The sequence below is a fragment of the Magnolia sinica genome, chromosome 9 (genome assembly GCF_029962835.1).
Source record: "Magnolia sinica isolate HGM2019 chromosome 9, MsV1, whole genome shotgun sequence".
Lineage (NCBI taxonomy): Eukaryota > Viridiplantae > Streptophyta > Magnoliopsida > Magnoliales > Magnoliaceae > Magnolia > Magnolia sinica.
Genome location: NC_080581.1, coordinates 71,487,043 through 71,504,620, shown reverse-complemented (window position 1 = coordinate 71,504,620; position 17,578 = coordinate 71,487,043). Strand labels below are relative to the sequence as shown.

General features: G+C 38.1%; 1 protein-coding gene across 2 annotated transcripts in view; it reads right to left on the bottom strand.

The window, feature by feature from the left end:
- LOC131255639 (uncharacterized) overlaps positions 1–17,578 on the bottom strand; it is a 68,724-nt gene that overhangs the window by 37,910 nt on the left and 13,236 nt on the right. For both annotated transcript variants that reach the window (XM_058256406.1, XM_058256405.1), the window contains exons 6-8: positions 11,825–11,984; positions 8,239–8,306; positions 7,849–7,947 (exon numbers count right to left, since the gene is read on the bottom strand). In XM_058256406.1, coding sequence (XP_058112389.1) covers positions 7,849–7,947; positions 8,239–8,306; positions 11,825–11,984 — 327 coding nt within the window. The remainder of the gene's footprint in view (positions 1–7,848; positions 7,948–8,238; positions 8,307–11,824; positions 11,985–17,578) is intronic.

Here is a 17,578-nt window from a genome sequence, read left to right as displayed (position 1 = left end):
GTGGCACATGTTGCACATGGAACATTGGGGGATGTGGCACATTGAAACATGGATCACTATACGATGGGTGATCGCACAGGTAGCACAATGGCACATGTGTGGTGCTTTACGTGGATGGTAGCACATGCTACAAATGTGGCACATTAGCACATACGAGGCACTTCAAGATAGATGATTGCACTCGTGGAGCACTTTATAAAAACAATGGTCATTTCCCTCAATTTCTTGAAAATGGTGTTTCTTAAGTATAGGCAAGGAAACAAAAAGGAGGCAACTTTTCAGGAAATAAGAGGGAAATGGAAATGGCACTTGCAAGAAATTTACAAAAACAAACAAAGGAATGTCGTTTTCATGGAAATGACATTTCCTTAATTTATATTTTAATGAATCCAAATAAGACCTTAAAATAAAATTAAAAGGAGATGAAAATAACATAAAAATTCAAAATATTAATGACAAATAATACGTCCACCAAAAATAAATTTGACAATCTTAAAGGTTGAGATTTTGATCGCCAATGCTCTTCACTTCAACCATGAGGTCGTAGGATGAAGCCCAACTGACTGAACAAAAGGAAAAAGATTTTGAGATTCAATAGATTTATTTTGGAAGATCAATGACCTTTTCATTTGAATAAAATAGCGAATTTCAATTACTGCATTGAGTGTTGACACCTCGATTTCCTATAGCCTCCAAATCCACCTACAAAATTACTTTCAGTTATTTTTATTATAAAAAGTTAAAAGGCCACGAAAGCCTTTTTGAGAAACCATAACCCTTCATTTTCAAAATATTTTAAGGCTATAGTTGGTTAACTAATCATGTTTTCTTATCAATGGATTTATCATATACTCATAGTAAAGTTCGTGGCAGGGAGCCAGTAGCTCAATTGGATGTGTTATATTGCAACTGTGAGGTGGAAATTTGATCCTAGATGGTATCCAAAAAAGAAAAGACGGGATTGAAGGAATTACTTTGTTAAGCATCTTGGGAAAAAAAAAAAGAGCCTATAAGGCAAGTCCTAAGGGCTAAGAATAGGATCATGCATAAGTCAAATCAATCTATAGAACTTGACAGAAGAGAGAATTTGAGAGAGAGAGAGAGAGCAAGAGAGAGAACTTGGGAAAGAAAAGAAGCTCGTAGGTCTAGGATGTCTAGCCTCACCTTATTTATAATAGAACGGTACAATTACATGTATGCCCATATTAGGGGATAAAAAACAACAGAAAGACAAGGGACATAAGAAAAACATAAAAATAAAGATAAAAATGTAAAAAGGCTAATGCTAAGGCCCATAATACAGGGCCCAGGTGCATGTATCAATGGGCCCAGTCATCGGCCCGCACGCACATACAACTATGCTGTCTCTCAAGCTAAGGCATAAATATCAATCATGCCTAGCTTGCAAAGAATACGTCATCCAGCTTCCATTATAAGCGCCTTTTAAGAAGATATCTACCAACTGTTCGGAAGACGATAACAAATGGAGTGGAAACAACACTTGCAGCAACCTTCATATGAAGCCCCCCCCCGCGCTCATCAAGGGAAGACTACCAAGGTGCGAAGACTCATCCCAACCCATTCTCATCATCACCATCTCTTTCCCTTTCAATCATGTTGCTTGTTCAGCCCAACAGCAATAGTGCATCTTCCAGATCAGCCCGCCGCTGCAGGACCACAACCTTTAGTGTAGCACTATGACTACACAGCACATTGGATCGAGGCAAAGCTCGGAGGATCAAGACTCCTCCCCTGGCCGAACAAACTGGAGGTAGCTCCCACCCCATACGTGCTCCCCTCACACGTGCGAACCTACTCACCCATGTGCAGCACATGTGCGGGTCCCACATGCGGGACCATTCTTCCTGGATTGATTCATCCCTCTGGTAGGCCTTCCTCCCCACTTCAAAATCCCTTTCGGATCACCCGGTTTGAAAGATACGAATTTTGTTTCTATTTTTCTTGATTTTTCCTATTTTCTGCAAAATTCCCCTAATCAGATTAAAACCCCAAATTGACCAGATTAGTTCTCAATTCTCAGTCTAATAAATCATCCTAATCTAGAACCCTAACCCTAGATTACCTAATCCTCACTTTTCCCCAATTTTAGAGCCCTAATTTTGTCTTAATTTGCGATTAGAGGATCCCATTGATGATGAAACAATCCTACACAAGCTTGAGGGTTTCCACATACCTTGTAACTCATTAGATTGATTATTTTGAATCAAAATCAGCCCTAACTTGTGTGTAGGCTTGGATCTTTAAGAATTCCCCTATTTGGAATGGTTTGACTGTATTGTGGGATGTGGAGATTTATTATTGTTAATTAATTTGTTGATCTTAGCCTGAGTTTCTTGCATATCATAGTTAATTTTCATGTCCTACATCACTAGCTTAACTATATATTATGTGTTCATGAAAAGTAGGATTAGAGGCAACGTTAATAGCAACTTGATTGTCACAATATCAGCATAGAAGTCTTCCCAGGAAATCTCAATTCATAAACACTGCTTTTCAATCACATAAGTTCACATATCGTATTTACCATAACACAATACTTTGCATGGGCACTAGACCATGCTAGACTTGTCTATTTCTTAGTCTTCCAAGTGACTAAATTGCTGCCAAAAAAGTACAATAGCCTGGCGTAGAGCAATAATCATCTGGGGAAACTGCCCAATTGACATCAGAATACCCCTAAATATCAAGATTAGGATACCAACCAAAGAGGGTTCCTCGCCCCAAGGATGATTTGATGTAGCGCAATTTGCGACAAACAACTTTAAGATGACTATAACGAGGAGCATGCATGAACTGACTAACCACACTTACTGCACGAGACAAATTTGATCAGGTAATCCTCTAATATATCAATCTTCCAACCAAGCGCTAATGCATACGAAGATCATTAAGAAGTTCCCCATCATCTACCCTAACCATCTTATTTACTTCCAATAGAGAATCAATAGGTTTGCAAGATTCCCACTTAAGTCGACAAATCGAAGAGCATATTCTGTTGAGACGGAACTATGCCCTTCATGGACCAAGAGACCTTAATTCCAAGAAAGTATTTTAACGATCCAAAATATTTGATATCAAACTCCTTGCTTAGTTATAATTTTGGCTCTAATATGCCATTAATATCATCACCGGTAACAAGAATATCCTCCACATATACACTCAAAATAATAGTCCCCTTCGCATGCCACTTGACAAACACAATGACCAATGGATACGAGTGAAACCAATACGAATCAAGGCCCCGTTAAACTTTTCAAACCAAGAACAATGAGATTGCTTCAACCCATATATCGCCTTCTTCAGACGACATACCTTGCTCATCCTCCTTTCGAACAAACCAGGGAGCAGAAAACTGAGGTAGATCTCCCCAATCAAATCATCATTCAAAAGAGCATTTTTAACATCTAACCGATGCAATGGCTAATTCAAATTGGCAACAAAAGAAATAATCACCCGTACAAAGTTTATCTTAACAACAGGAGCAAATGTCTCAAAATAATCCTCACTAAGGGTTTGTCAATACAGAGCAAGCTTTATGGTGAGCTATACTTCCATCGGGATTGTACTTGAAAACATACACACAACAACAACCCACAGGATTCTTCGCAGCTAGTAACTCGGTCATCGCACATGTATGATTGTTTTCAAGAACTATCATCTCCTCTACCATAGCTCGATGCCACAAAGGAGAAATAAGAACCACCTTAAGATTTTAATGGTGGAGGAAGAACACTCTATAGCTAAACAATGGACTGTTTCTGATGGATTGATTCTGAGGGGGGCAAGGATAGGATTTTAAAAAACCTCTGAATGGGACGAGAGGTACAGTCCTTTTGCTTTTTCGACATCAAGAGGTAAATCTAAGGCAGGTTCCAAATAAGGATCATTGTAAATAGATAGTCGAGTAGGAACACTATCAATACATATAGCATAAGGAGGATGCTTCGAGGTGTGCCGAGAAATGATGGGTTTATGAACATTCCTACGTTCATACACTTTTAAGTTTGACTCGGTGAAATCAGTACTCCAACCTTATTTCAAGCATTGTCAAGTGCAGAAGACACACTATCTGATCAGACTCAAGAACAAGAACGAGGAGAACCATAGAATGTCTCCCCCTTTCTATGAAAAAAGTAAGGAGTATCTTCCACAAATTTAACATCCATAGAGATGTAATGCTTTTTAATAAGAGAATCAAGACAGTTATACTCCTTTTGTGAAGACAAATATCTCAAGAAAATGCATTTGACAACTCTATTTGATCATTTGTTTCTACGAGGACTAGCGTTATAGACATAACATACACACCCAAAGACACCTAAGGGAAATGATAGAGATTGGATAAAAGTCCAAAACATACCGAATTGGGGACTTTCCAACAAGAACATTAGTGGGAAAACGATTGATCAGATAGCAAGCTATAAGAACAACATTTGGCTAAAAAAGATTTAAGAACAAACATTTTAACAAGAAGAGCCCAAGTGACTTCTAAAAGATGTCTATTCTTCCTTTCGACCATGCCATTTTGGTGTGGGGTATATGCACATGTAGTTTGAGAGTTAATAATATGCTCCTGAAGATAAGATATCATAGCATTGAAAAGGTATTCTTTTGCATTATCTATACAAAGAGTACCAATACTCACATTAAAATGACTTTTAACCCAACTATAAACAATTTGAAAATAGAGTTAACCTCGTCTCTAGATTTCATCAAATAAATCCATATCATACGAGATGCATGATCGGTAAACAAAACAAAGTATTTTATCCATTAGAAACAATAGGAACTAGACCCCGAACATCCGAATGAACTACAGAAAAACTTCTACTAGAAAGTTTCACCACAAGTGGATAGACAAACTTATGGTGTTTAGCTAAAACACAAGCCTCGCACTTGAAATTTTTAACATCACTAGACTTGACTGACACTAGTAATAAAGACTACAATACCTTACTCGAAGGATGACCAAACCTAAAATGCCAGAGATAAAAGTCTTTCTTCTAAACACTAAGCCACTCATTTGAAGCATTCAAACAAAAAAGGTATAAACCATCCTTCTCATGTCCACCAGCAAGCAAGTTTTGAAAACAAAGACAATAATACCCTTACCTCCAATAGGAGTTAAGAGTACCATCTATTAGTTTCACACGTTCTAAACTAGAATTCAGAGTAAACAAAGAAAAGATCCATATCTACCTGTAATATGGTCAGTAGCCCCTGACCAGAATCAATGACCCAAGGGCTTGAAATAAAGGTAGTATGAAGACAAGTGGATTTATTACTTGTCTAAGCCAAGGAAGTGAATGAGGAGGCTTTATTCTGAGTGGCATCTCTTAACAAAGCATCGTAATCATATTCTGATATATGAACAATCTCACCAGCCAATGGAACCACACATGAAGCTGAGTAAGGAACCATGCCCCTAGCATTAGTCTGAGAATCTCTACCATCTAAAGCTATACAGTTAGCAGCTCGGCCCAGAGGTCTACCATTAAGAACTCAACAATAACCCACAGCATGTCTCTGTCTGCCATAGTGGGAACACAATTGATCTATGCCACAACCATGGCCAATACCACGGCCGTCATCGTGCCCTCCTTTTCCGACCCTCTACCCCGACCAACAATTGCATTGTTAAAGTTTCGAAAACCAGTCACTCAAGTAGATTTTTTAATCATAGTTGATCTCATAGCAGTCTGACACTTCTCATCACGCAACAATAGTGCATAGATGCTATTAAGTGATGTTAAAGAGGTGAACCAAAAATTTGGGCACGAACTAATTCAAATTATGTCTTAAGGCCTGCTAAATCTAATAACTCAAAAAAATCTCTACTTATCAATGCACTTTTTATGTTTCTCTACATCTATGGAACTCAACGAATTAAAGATCATCCAGAAAGGATAATTCCTACCACGGTCCATGCATCTTGGCATAATAGTCAGACACCAATCACTCCCCCTATCTTAAATTTCTAATTTCCTGATAAATATTATAAATCTGAGCCATATTATTTTGATATGCATACAATACATGGGCAGTCTGCCAGATCTCACGAGTAATAAATAATAGAAAAAGACCTTCGTTAACTTCTGGTTCCATCGAATTCGAAAGCCATAACATGACAAGCAAGTTATTTGATGTTCAGACTCCATATGAAGGATCAAACAGTTGAGGTTCAGTGATACTACCATCTAGATACCCCAACTTTTGTTTTCCTCTGATAAACATCTCAACGGCTTTCAACCATTGAAGGTAACTGCTAGACTAAAGTTTGTGTGGTAATCTACAAACCAGGATTTTCATAATGACCAATCAACTGTTCCATCTTAGAGTTAATGGGATCAACTACCTCAAAAGTCGAAGAGGCCATATATAATCTCAAAAAGTTGTGATAAAAAACAAGGATGAGAGGAACGACCTTATGGGGCCTTGCTCATGGCTCGGTGTTAGACTCATAAGAGTTTCAACACAGAGGTCATGGGTTCAAGTACCCATTGTGGTGTGTGTGGGTGTGCGTAAAGAGAGAGAGAGAGAGAGAGAGAGAGAGAGAGGAATGACCTTACAGATGAACAAATAAATTAGAAAGAAAGCCCAAACGACAATAGCCGGCAAACTCTTACTGTTGGAAACTGAATATTGAAAATCTGGAGAAAAAGAAACTTAAAAAAAACAAAAAACAAAAAACTATCAAACCCAAACATCCAGCATTAACTCCAACCATTTAGCAAAAAACAGCAAATCCCCAAGAAAAATTCTTCCAAAAAGGAATGAATAAGAATTTCTAGCAACGTCTTCAACCGGACAACAAAAAAAATCAGCAAGAGCTTCAACCACATATCAAAGAAGCTTCAAATCCAGCGACACATGATTCAAAACCCTATAAAAAAAATTCCAATCGCGGGCCACCACCTTTTCATGAATCACAATGAATCAGTGAGGAAAAGGCCTCAACTCTTAAAACAGAAAAAAATTTAAAAATAAAATAAAATAAATAAATAATAATAAATAAAAAGAAGAAGAAGGAGAAGAAGAACAAAGAAGGGGGAAGGGTGAAGAAAAAAGAAGAAAAGAGGTAGGGATGGAAGAGAACCACCGAAGATTAGGAAGGGAAGCAAGGGAAACACCACTTGTTGAGAAGATTAGTAGAAGATCAAGAAAAAAGGAAAGAAAGAAAAAAAGATAAGGAAAGGAAGGGAAACACCACTTGTTGAGAAGGATTAGAAGAATAAAACTCATAGAATTATGAGGAAGAAGAAAGAAGAAAGGAAAGAAGAAGAAGAACCTTAAAAGTTAGAGGAGAGAATTTGAGAGAGAGAGAGAGAGACAGAGAGAGAGAGAGAGAGTTTGGGAGAAAAGAAGCTTATAGGGCAGGGATGTCCAGCCCTACGTTATTTATAACACAATAGATGGGTACAATTACTTATATGCCCTTTTTTTTAAGGTACATATATGCACTTATTAGGAGGAAAAAACTAAAGAAATACAAGGGACAAATAGGGAAAGCATAAAAATAAAGATAAAAAGGGAAAAAAGCTAAGACTAAATCCCAGATGTATGTGTCAGTGAGCCCAGTTATAGGCCTACACACACATATATGATACACCTAGAACTTGATAAATTATTCAACCCTAGTTGTGTTTTATGGGCCAGGCCAAAACTTGGCCAAGAGCATTCAAAACTCACCATGTTTGATAAAACTAATTGTGACCATGATACCACTTGGCCCAAGTGAATGATGCCCAAGTCTGCTAATAAAAGTTCCAAACAATGGATTTAAATGGCAATAAACAACAGATGTTAATAATGTAAGCATAGATCTACCTCTATTAAAGCACTCCTTGTCATCCGAAAAGCCAGGTTAAAATGGCCAGAAAAATCACATACAATTGTACCAGAGGATTGCAGATGTTGGCTCTTTTCCTGAAATGACCAATCAGTCCATGAATATCAATGGAACAATATTAACAGCATAACAATACAGTAACAGTAGCAAGATGAAAACATAAAGACACATACAGAATTTTTTTTTTTCCCCGAAAGTACTTGCACAGACGTACAAAGCACTGAACATGTCAGATGCCGTTCAGAAGTTGCAGAAGAGTGAAATCACACAATTTCAAAACAAGTAAAACAGGCAAAAGAACGGCATCAAGAGGGAAGGTAAAAGAAAATTGATAAGCATATATGGTTGTAAGAATACAAGCAACAAACCTCTTTAGACATAGTGCAATGGCCTAGAGGATGAAGTGAGAAACCCTTGTCCCATAACTTTGAATTGGCTGAAAAATAATAAAGTAGATGTTGGTATTTAAGTCAATGCAGATTGATGCCAAGAAAAGCAAGAGTTGCCGCTAATCACAGTAATACACAAAAAAGTAATGACAATCAAATGTAGTTGTGTGTGGGTGTGTGTGCAGAGGAAGAGGGAGGTTGGTGCATAACCATGCTGGTAAGGCAGGGAAGGAGGGAGGGAAAGAGGGCCGTCAATTAATGGTTGGATATCCAGATCTGTGAGTATCCAAGGGTGCAAGGGACCAAACCAAATTTCAACAGACCAGGATCCTGATTAAGAATCAGATCGAGTTGGAGTCCACAGCTAAGAACCATTTAACAGTCGGGTTGGTCTGGATACCAAACTAGGATACTGATGTTAATATACATTAGCAAAATATTCACATGCTGTCGACAGTCCCTGTGCTTCAGGCACTGTCAAGCTGTGGGTCCCATCAGGACACCTAGACCTTTTTCCCAGGGACCCAAAAATCAGGCTGATCCATAACTCAAGTGGGCCATGCCACCTGAAAGCAGTTGACAGGGGATGGTGGACCAAGTTGTGTATATGAAATCCAACTGATTCACTTGCTTCATCTGGCCTGGATGAAGGGACATGCCAAAAGTCATGCCATTATACAACTCAGAGTGGCCCAAGTGCAATCAAGGGTAGGCATTCCCTGTCAAATGTTTTTCAGTGATATGGCCCACCTGAGTCATGGAACGGCCTATTTTTTTTGGGCATGGGCTAAAAAGTAACAGCGTCTCTGATGGACGGAATGGATTTCACATGCACATCATGGCAGGGCCTACACAGCCTGACAATACGTGAGTCTCAAGTACTATGTGTGTGCATTAAAATGCCCATCAAATTGTAGGGTCCACAAGTCCAGCCATACACCTTTATAGGGATTAACCCCAATTGTAAAAAGAGGAGGATTCATGCAGTTAAAATGGCTTTTAACAATAAATAAATGAATGCCACAGCATCATCTAATGTGTAGAACATGGTGAATGTATCACTTGCGCGAGTGTTATCATTTTCCAGGCTCCATTATCAGGCAACCCAGGTCTTATTTTGAATCACCCTTTGCATGCATTTCTTAGCCATGGCAATAACTAAACAGGTAGCATGGCATTGTAATGGGATACCGACAAATCTTGTTCTCGGCCTGGCAATTTCTCAGGATATCTTCAGAGTTCAGATTTTGGCATTTTTCTCAAGATATTATCAGAAAAATTTTCATTGAAAATAAAATATTTAAAAATATTTATAAAGATTAATAAATATTTTCAAAAATTGTAAACATAGGTGTAAAAGAAATTATTTAAACTCTACATAATTCTCTTCTTACAATAGCAATAATTTCACGCTAAATCATGGAAAATTAAAATTTGTCAAGAATTTAAAATCTTGCGATATTATTGTGATAATATCATTTAATCAATTTTCCACGTAAATATGGCATTGTTTTCAAGATCTGGAGGATATTTGTCAGAATGCCAATCTGCCCTTTCTTAACTTTTATTACCCCTTCTCTTAGACTCCACCCAACGAGGTTAATGTGTAGAACTCTATTTCAGTTTTTGGTTGGTTCCATTATAAAGTTGTGATCGTTTAAGAGAGTAAACTATGTGAGGGCCAAGAGGCTTTAGGTATCCTAATTATAGTAGAAAATTCATAATTCTTTTGTCGAGAGTTTTATAAAGGTCCAAGGACCAAATGTATGAGGATGTTGAATTATTGATCTGTGAAGCTTTTTCTTACAACTTAAGCTTGATTCCTGTAATGGGTTTCAATTCTAGTGGTGCAATGCCTAGAAATCTCTCAGAAGTGATGCCCTTGGGTGTGCATGGAGCAGTTCTACTTCCATGTAATTATCCTTTTAGTTACTGTTTCTATTAAATATTTGCTGAATTTGGAGCTTGAAGCTAAACTATGGCACATCAATAATGCTTTTGAGCTTTAAAATTAGTATGTCTTGTTTCCTTCTCAAGTTGAAATGCATTCCATTTCACTTCCAACAAACAAGTTTGCTAGGTTCATTCCGTACTTGCTAATGCATTGCCTTGTTCATCGTGGTTACCAGCATTAGGGCATTCCATCTCAACTTCATAAATGGACAAATCTTAAGAAAAACAATAAATTAGAAAACCACCAAATATCATGCATCATCAAACAAAAAAGCAGATTTAGCATATGACATCTATTCCTTGGGATCTCACTTTTGTCTTTAGTGACCTAAGAGTTGTGCATCCTACATGGAAATCAATCTTACCATGTATCTAGGCAGGCCATTGTATAGCCAACTCCCTAGCTATGGAAAAGGTTCATCAATTATCAATCTGTATTGATGACTCCTATCTGATGAGGACATCACATCACGTATGCCTTCACGCACGTATCAGAGAAGTAGGCCGGCCCCGGTCTCTCTATGACCAGGCAAGTATATATGTTTTTTCTTATACTAGGGTTATTTTGGTTAAAAGACATAAAGCAAGGATTATTTTGTAATTTTCTTAAAGCTCTTGAGAGTTGAGACTACATAAAGGGGGAATGGTGGATTTCTCAAAAAAAAAAAAAAAAACAAAGCTTCTTTGTTTTTCTTCTTCATGCGATGTAAAGACTTATTCCATGCGATTTGGAACGAAGATTAGTAGGATGCCCATCTTCAATCACAGGGTCAAGAGAAATCCCATCACCCCAAGCCATTCAAAACTCTTCCAAACATCTTTCCTTCTTCCCCATTACCCTTTCCCATCAAACCCCTTTACCGCAAGCCAAACCCTACCCGCCTGGGCCCCACACATGTAACCATACGGCCACACGTGCAATCCCCACATTTGGTCCATACGGCCCACCTGTTCCTTCCCCCATACATCTTTGATCCTTCCTTCAAAACCCCATCATCCCTTGTCCAAAACCCTAACCCTAAAATCTCTTGTCTCCCAATTTCCCAAACCCTAGATCTCCAAATCCTTCAATTAACCTAAAATCCCTAATTTCCCTACATCCAAAACCCTAGTTCACATCTCGTAATACCTAAATCATTTAATCCCTTCATCCAATTTCCCAATTTAGCCCTAATTTCACCATTTTCCCCAAACTTCCCTGACCCTAGCTTCACCCACACCCAAATCTAGGAAACCCTAGGTAGTATTAGACATTCCCATTTATAATAGACCTAACCCTGTGCCATTTGAATGTCTCTACATCCATTAGATCCTAGCTTTCCATGTTTAATGATCGTGTAGGACGATGCTTGACAATTTTGGCATAGACTATGCATGCTTTCTTCTTAGAATCTTGATATTTGTGATGATGTTAGCAAGATTTGTAATTTTTATTAATTAATTTAATTTTGTTGATTGATCTCACACATTATTTGATTTCATGCATTGGCCTTGCATCACTGTCCACTGGCTTGATAGATCTTTTTTATTTTATAGCCCTTTTCTAATAAATAAAAATTCCATTGTGCTGATAAATAAAAACATGAGGAAACCAAAAGAGTGACATACATACCAATGAAATCCAATGTGATACGAAATATCGCCATTGGGGTCATTGACCTGTTGATGCGATTCCCCCCAGATTCCGTTGCCAGGTAGGAAATTATAACAGACATTAGAAATCCATTTAAGCAATCATGCGTGTATATAGAACTCCTATTCCGAGCCCAAACCTGCATCGATATGTCAAGAAATCATTTTGCATCACTCAAAGGATCGAGTAGTAGTATAAAAGTAGTTGCAATCAACTTCTATTTTATATCATGAGAAAGAGCATTCCTCAAGGAGTTAAACAATGAAAGTGATGGTGAACCAAAGTTAGCCTTAACAATAGATCCCACCGTAGGTAAGTTACATGACGAAATGTTTTAGTAGAGTTCTCGGGTGAGATGGGCTTGACATTCCCAGGCATGATTTAGTTGTAAAAGCTTGGTTGTTGGGCCTTCCATGCTTGTTCAATCAAGGTTAAAAGTACCAGTGAGATTTTATCATGATATTTTTAAAATGCAGAAGTACTTCTCTAAATCTTTAGAATATAAAAATAAACATTTATTTTCTTCTTATTTCGTGGAAAAATATTAGTTTACTTTTGGAAATGTTCATTATCTCATGAGCATACTTGTAAACATAGCTTCAACCAATGGAGTTATTAACCTAAAAATAAAGTGCTCATATAAAGTAATGTTAGCTAAGAGTAACTTTATAACTTTATAAAGTAATTTAAAATTATAAAATAACTACTAAGTTATAGTAAAACAACTTACAGTGTAATTTTAAGTTAGTAGGCGTGCTATCATAGTTTATAAAGTAATATGGATAATTATATTTTAGGTAACTTGTTATAAGTTTATAACTGAAATCTTGCACTAGAAACGTAACCATTATTTCTTTCTTGGACAAACCCTAAGGGGCTGTTTGTTTTTTTATTCATCATGGTAATTCGTGGTAAATAAGCCATCATTATTTACGCCTGGATTTACAGCAGCTGTCCCAATGTTGACAGCGACGGAGAGCCTTTTTTAAAGCCTCGAACTCTCCCGGATACATTCATACCATTTTAGCATGTAAAAATTTCTGGGCTCACCATGATGTCTATATCTTATCCACGACGTCCATCCATTCAGCCAGCTCATTTTAGGGCATCAGCCCAAAAATGAGGCAGATCCCAGATCCAAAGCTCAAGTGGACCACACCACAGGAAACAGTGGGAATTGAACGCCTAACGTTGAAAACTTCTTGGGGGCCACAGCCTACAGAAGTTTCAGATCAAGCTGATATTTGTGTATTCCCTTCATGCATGTCCGTGTGACCTTATGAACAGGTTGGATGACAGATATACATCCCCATAGGCCCTAGGAAGCTGTGAATATTGAACAGTGGACATCATTATCCCTCATGCTTTCTGTGGTGTGATCAATTTGAGCTTACAATCTGCCTCATTTTTGGATTCATGCCCTAAAATGATATGGTAAAACGCATGGACGGGGTGGATCACACACATACATTATGGTGGGACCCACAGATTTTACAAGTACCATTCCTGTGCAGTTTCATGAATTTCAATGCAGTTTCCGAGGCAAAGTAATATTATTCGTTTACTCTCATTTACCTGTAATTGGAAATACAAACAGCCCCGAAGCGACATCTGGATGTCTGGGAAATAGTCCCTAGGGATATGAACGTGTGAATACTTGTGTTTGGTCCCCTGGAAATACCTGGAATTGGTTTTCTGTTTGAGTCCAATGCCATCAAAAGAGACATTTTGAAATTCCTTGGGAGGAGCTAACTTGCAAATACCATGGTAACGACCCTGCTAGGGCGCTTTATTTCAAAATCCCTTTCCTATGAATATGCTCAGTACCATTACTGGCAATTCTTTCCCGGTGCCTAAGCATAGTTCATGGATTCCAGAAAATTACATTCGTAGTACCCTAATAGGACGAAAAGAATCCTAGTTTCCCTTACTTCCCCAATATTTTTCCAGAAAATGAACCTGGGTAAAATTAGAAGAAAAAAAAGCATTTAAACATATATCAATCAATCCCTAAGTATGACATCAATCAATCCCTAAGTGTGAGATTTGTGGCTATAGGAGCTCCTCAAGTCATTCCTTCTCGTCCTCTTTATATGAACCACACCATTGCCTTGCATCAAGGTGTGGAGTGTGGAGTGCTCCCTTCCATCCAAAAGCCTCTTATTGGAAGGCAATGGCAAACAACATTAGCGCTTTTGATCATATCAAACATTATATGAGACCGGCTTGCAAACATGAGGATGATGTTGATGATGTGATCAAAGGTCACAAGTCACAATTTTAAAAAAAATGACGATCAACTGCAAAATGAGTTCAGAAGTGTCCAAATCAAGATCCAGAAGTGTTTATATCTGTATTGAGCTAGATTTGAAACTGCCCAAACTTGAAACTTCGGCTATCCTCACAGGCTAAACACAAGCAACTAACATGTTGCAGAAACTTTGGAGATCACATTCATGTTGCAGAAAAGGAAGGATAAGAAGAAAATTTTGATATTGGATGGTCATATTGATCAAATATTCGAAATATGATTCAGGCTTAGCACGTGGTCGAAGGGCCCTCTTTCTATTATTTCATTTTTTTATTGAAAGGTAATAAAAATTTTAATTAAGAAAAGGAGCACCCAAAAGGCTACAAGAAGATAGGAAGGCCAAAAATCTTTCAAAATAAAAGATAAGAAGGCCAAAAGGCCAAAAATCCCAATTAGAAAAGAGAAATACACTGATCAAAAGCCTTTAAGCATGAGGCCGATTCTATGACATCTGATTTCACCCTTCTAAAGACATCAGCAAACAACCCACTCAGGTTCTGAAGACACCATGAGTTTCTTTCTCCCCCAGCCAATAGAGCAAGCCTCCACATCACCCTACCTTTCTTCCCCATCGCATCCCCATGCCACAGGAGAAACAGGTCCTCAATGGCCCCCGGCATCACCCACAACAACCTGAAGAGACCAAAGAAACTCTCCCAAACAACTGTAGCAAAGGGGCAGTGGATGAACAAGTGGTTCACAGACTCCATGTCTTGCATGCACAAACTGCAAATATTTGGAATAGCCATTGATCTCTTTTAAAGGTATCAATGGTAAGAACCTAGCTCCTACTCACCAACCAAGCAAAGGCTGCAACCTTGGAAGTAGCAGTGTGGAACAAAGGCAATGTGGCCACCAGTGTTCGAAATATCGGTATCGCGCTATGTATCGCACCCTTGGGATACAGATATGTATTGGTTATCGCATGGGATATATCGTTTGTATCGCATAATTTATCGCACTTTTTGGGAAACATGGGGAAACATTGGGAAAATGGTTGAATTTTTCAATGAAACTTCATGGATTGTTAAAAAAGACCTTAATACACACTTTTAAATCATAACATCTCAAAAAAAAAGTGCACATAATAAATTTCCTTTGTAAATGGTCCTAAGTTATGCGATGTTTAACTGAACTAATACAACTATATTTAAATTGAATGCTTGGCATTTATAAATGTATCAAAGACATGTATGAAAACACAACAAATTCATTGAAAAACAAAAAAAAAAAAAAAAAAATTTGAAAAATATACATATCAATGATAGAGACTGGTTGAGGACTGAACGTACACAATTGAAATATTCGTGGGGTCACAAAAGTTTTGAATCGGATAATATTTGTCTTCTCAGTTCATCTCAGTAGGAATGATGTAATGAACGTTATGGATGGTATTTAAGCATCACTGTTGACCCAGGGAGGTTTTAACGGTAGGAATTTTCCTACCCACCTTTTCCTTTAGTGCGGCCCGCTCGAGTCTTGGAACCTGCTCACTTTTGGTCCCAAGTCCTAAAATAAGCTCACAAAACGGATGGACGGAGTAGATTTCTCACAAACATTATGGTGGGCCCCACTTACGTTTCTAGCGCAGGAACTTCCTACCAAAGGCTTTCCAGGAAATCCGCGTAAGTGGATTAGCTGGTGTACCACACACCACCAATATGGTTGTGTGTTGACGTCAACAAGTTATGTGGGTCCTCATGAGGTATGTTTTATATCCAAACCGCCCATCCATTTGGCAAGCTAGTTGTAATGCTTGAGCCGAAAAATAAGGCAAATCCAATTATTAAGTGGACCACACTGCAAAATGTAATGGAGGATTGAACGTCTACCATTGAAACCATTTTGGGGTCACATAAGCTTTGGATCAATATGATATTTGTTTTTTTTTCTCTTCATCTAGGTATGTGTGACCTTATGAACAGATTGGATGGAAAATAAATGTTATGGTGGGCCTTACAAATGTTTTAATGGAGAGAATCATTTTCCCACTACTATTTGTGGTGTGGTCCACTTGAGCTTTGGATATGACTTATTTTTGGGCTCATGATCTAAAATGATCTCGCAAAATTGATGAACGGTAAATACGTCATTGTGTAGCCCATGTAACTTTGATCTCCTTTGAACCATTGGTACAACTTGGAGCGTCAACGCTCGTCTTCACACCACACAACCTATGTGGTATAGCAGCCGGACTTGTCACAGGATCTGTGGAGTCCAACTTGCTGTATATATTTTATCTAGGCCGTCCATTTATTTTTTCATATAGTTTAAGCATATTAATCCAAAAATTAAGTAGATCCAAATCTTGGGCAGACCGCACTAGAAAAATTAAGCAAATCCATATCATTTAATGGTAAGTTTTCATTAATCATTGTTTAATGTGGTGTGGTCCACCTGATAATTTGAATATGTTTGATTTTTGGGATTACATCATAAAATGGGCTATAAAAACGAATGGATGGATTGGATCTACAACATATCATCAACGTTGGCCCTACAACAAGCGTAACACTAAGTTGTTGCTCACGTAGCATCAATCCACCCACGAGTTACAGGTGCATTTTTTTTTGTGTACTTAGTAAACACTGTGGTGTCCACCGTGATTTATATATTTTATCCGCTCCTTCAATCCATTTTAATAGGTAATTTTAGGACTTGATCCCAAAATTAAAGCATATTTAAAGCTCCAATGGACCGCACCACGGTAAACAACCTGAATTGAACATATACCATTGAAAAATTCTTGATGGCCACAGAAGTTTTGGATCAAGCTTATATTTATGTTTTCCCTTCATCCCTGTTTCTGTGATCTTATGAACGGGTTGGATGACAAATAAACATCATTGTGGGCCTGGCAAGGTTTCAACGGTTGTAATCATTTTTCCCATTGTTTCATATGGTATGGTCCACTTGAGCTTTGGATATGCTTCAATTTTGGGATCTACCCCTTATATGAACTGGAAAAACAGTTGGACGATGTGGATAAACCACATACATTCACGGTGGGCCCACGGAGTTTTATCGGTACGATAAAGCGTACGAGTAACTCAGTACGCAATCGGATATCTAAGGGATTCAGCAAAGCTGCGTTTTGAAAGAGGGAAGAGGGTTCCGGAGCTTCCAGAACCCAAAAAAATCTCAAATCTTCACCTCAATAGGCCCAATTTCTCGCCGAAATCTCAGTTGGAGAAATCCCTTCGCCGAAATCTCCGTTGCGTTGCGATGCATCTCCATTGGATTCAACGGAAAAAAGAAAGAGGGAAATCGAAACCCACCAAATTCGACCTCCAATCACGGTACTGAAATCCTCCCTCCAGTTTTTCCTCTCTTTACAAAAAAAAAGCTCGAACTGTTAGATCGGGGTGGGTTGTATTGGTGATATCGACAATGTATCGCATGATATTGACAATATATCGCAC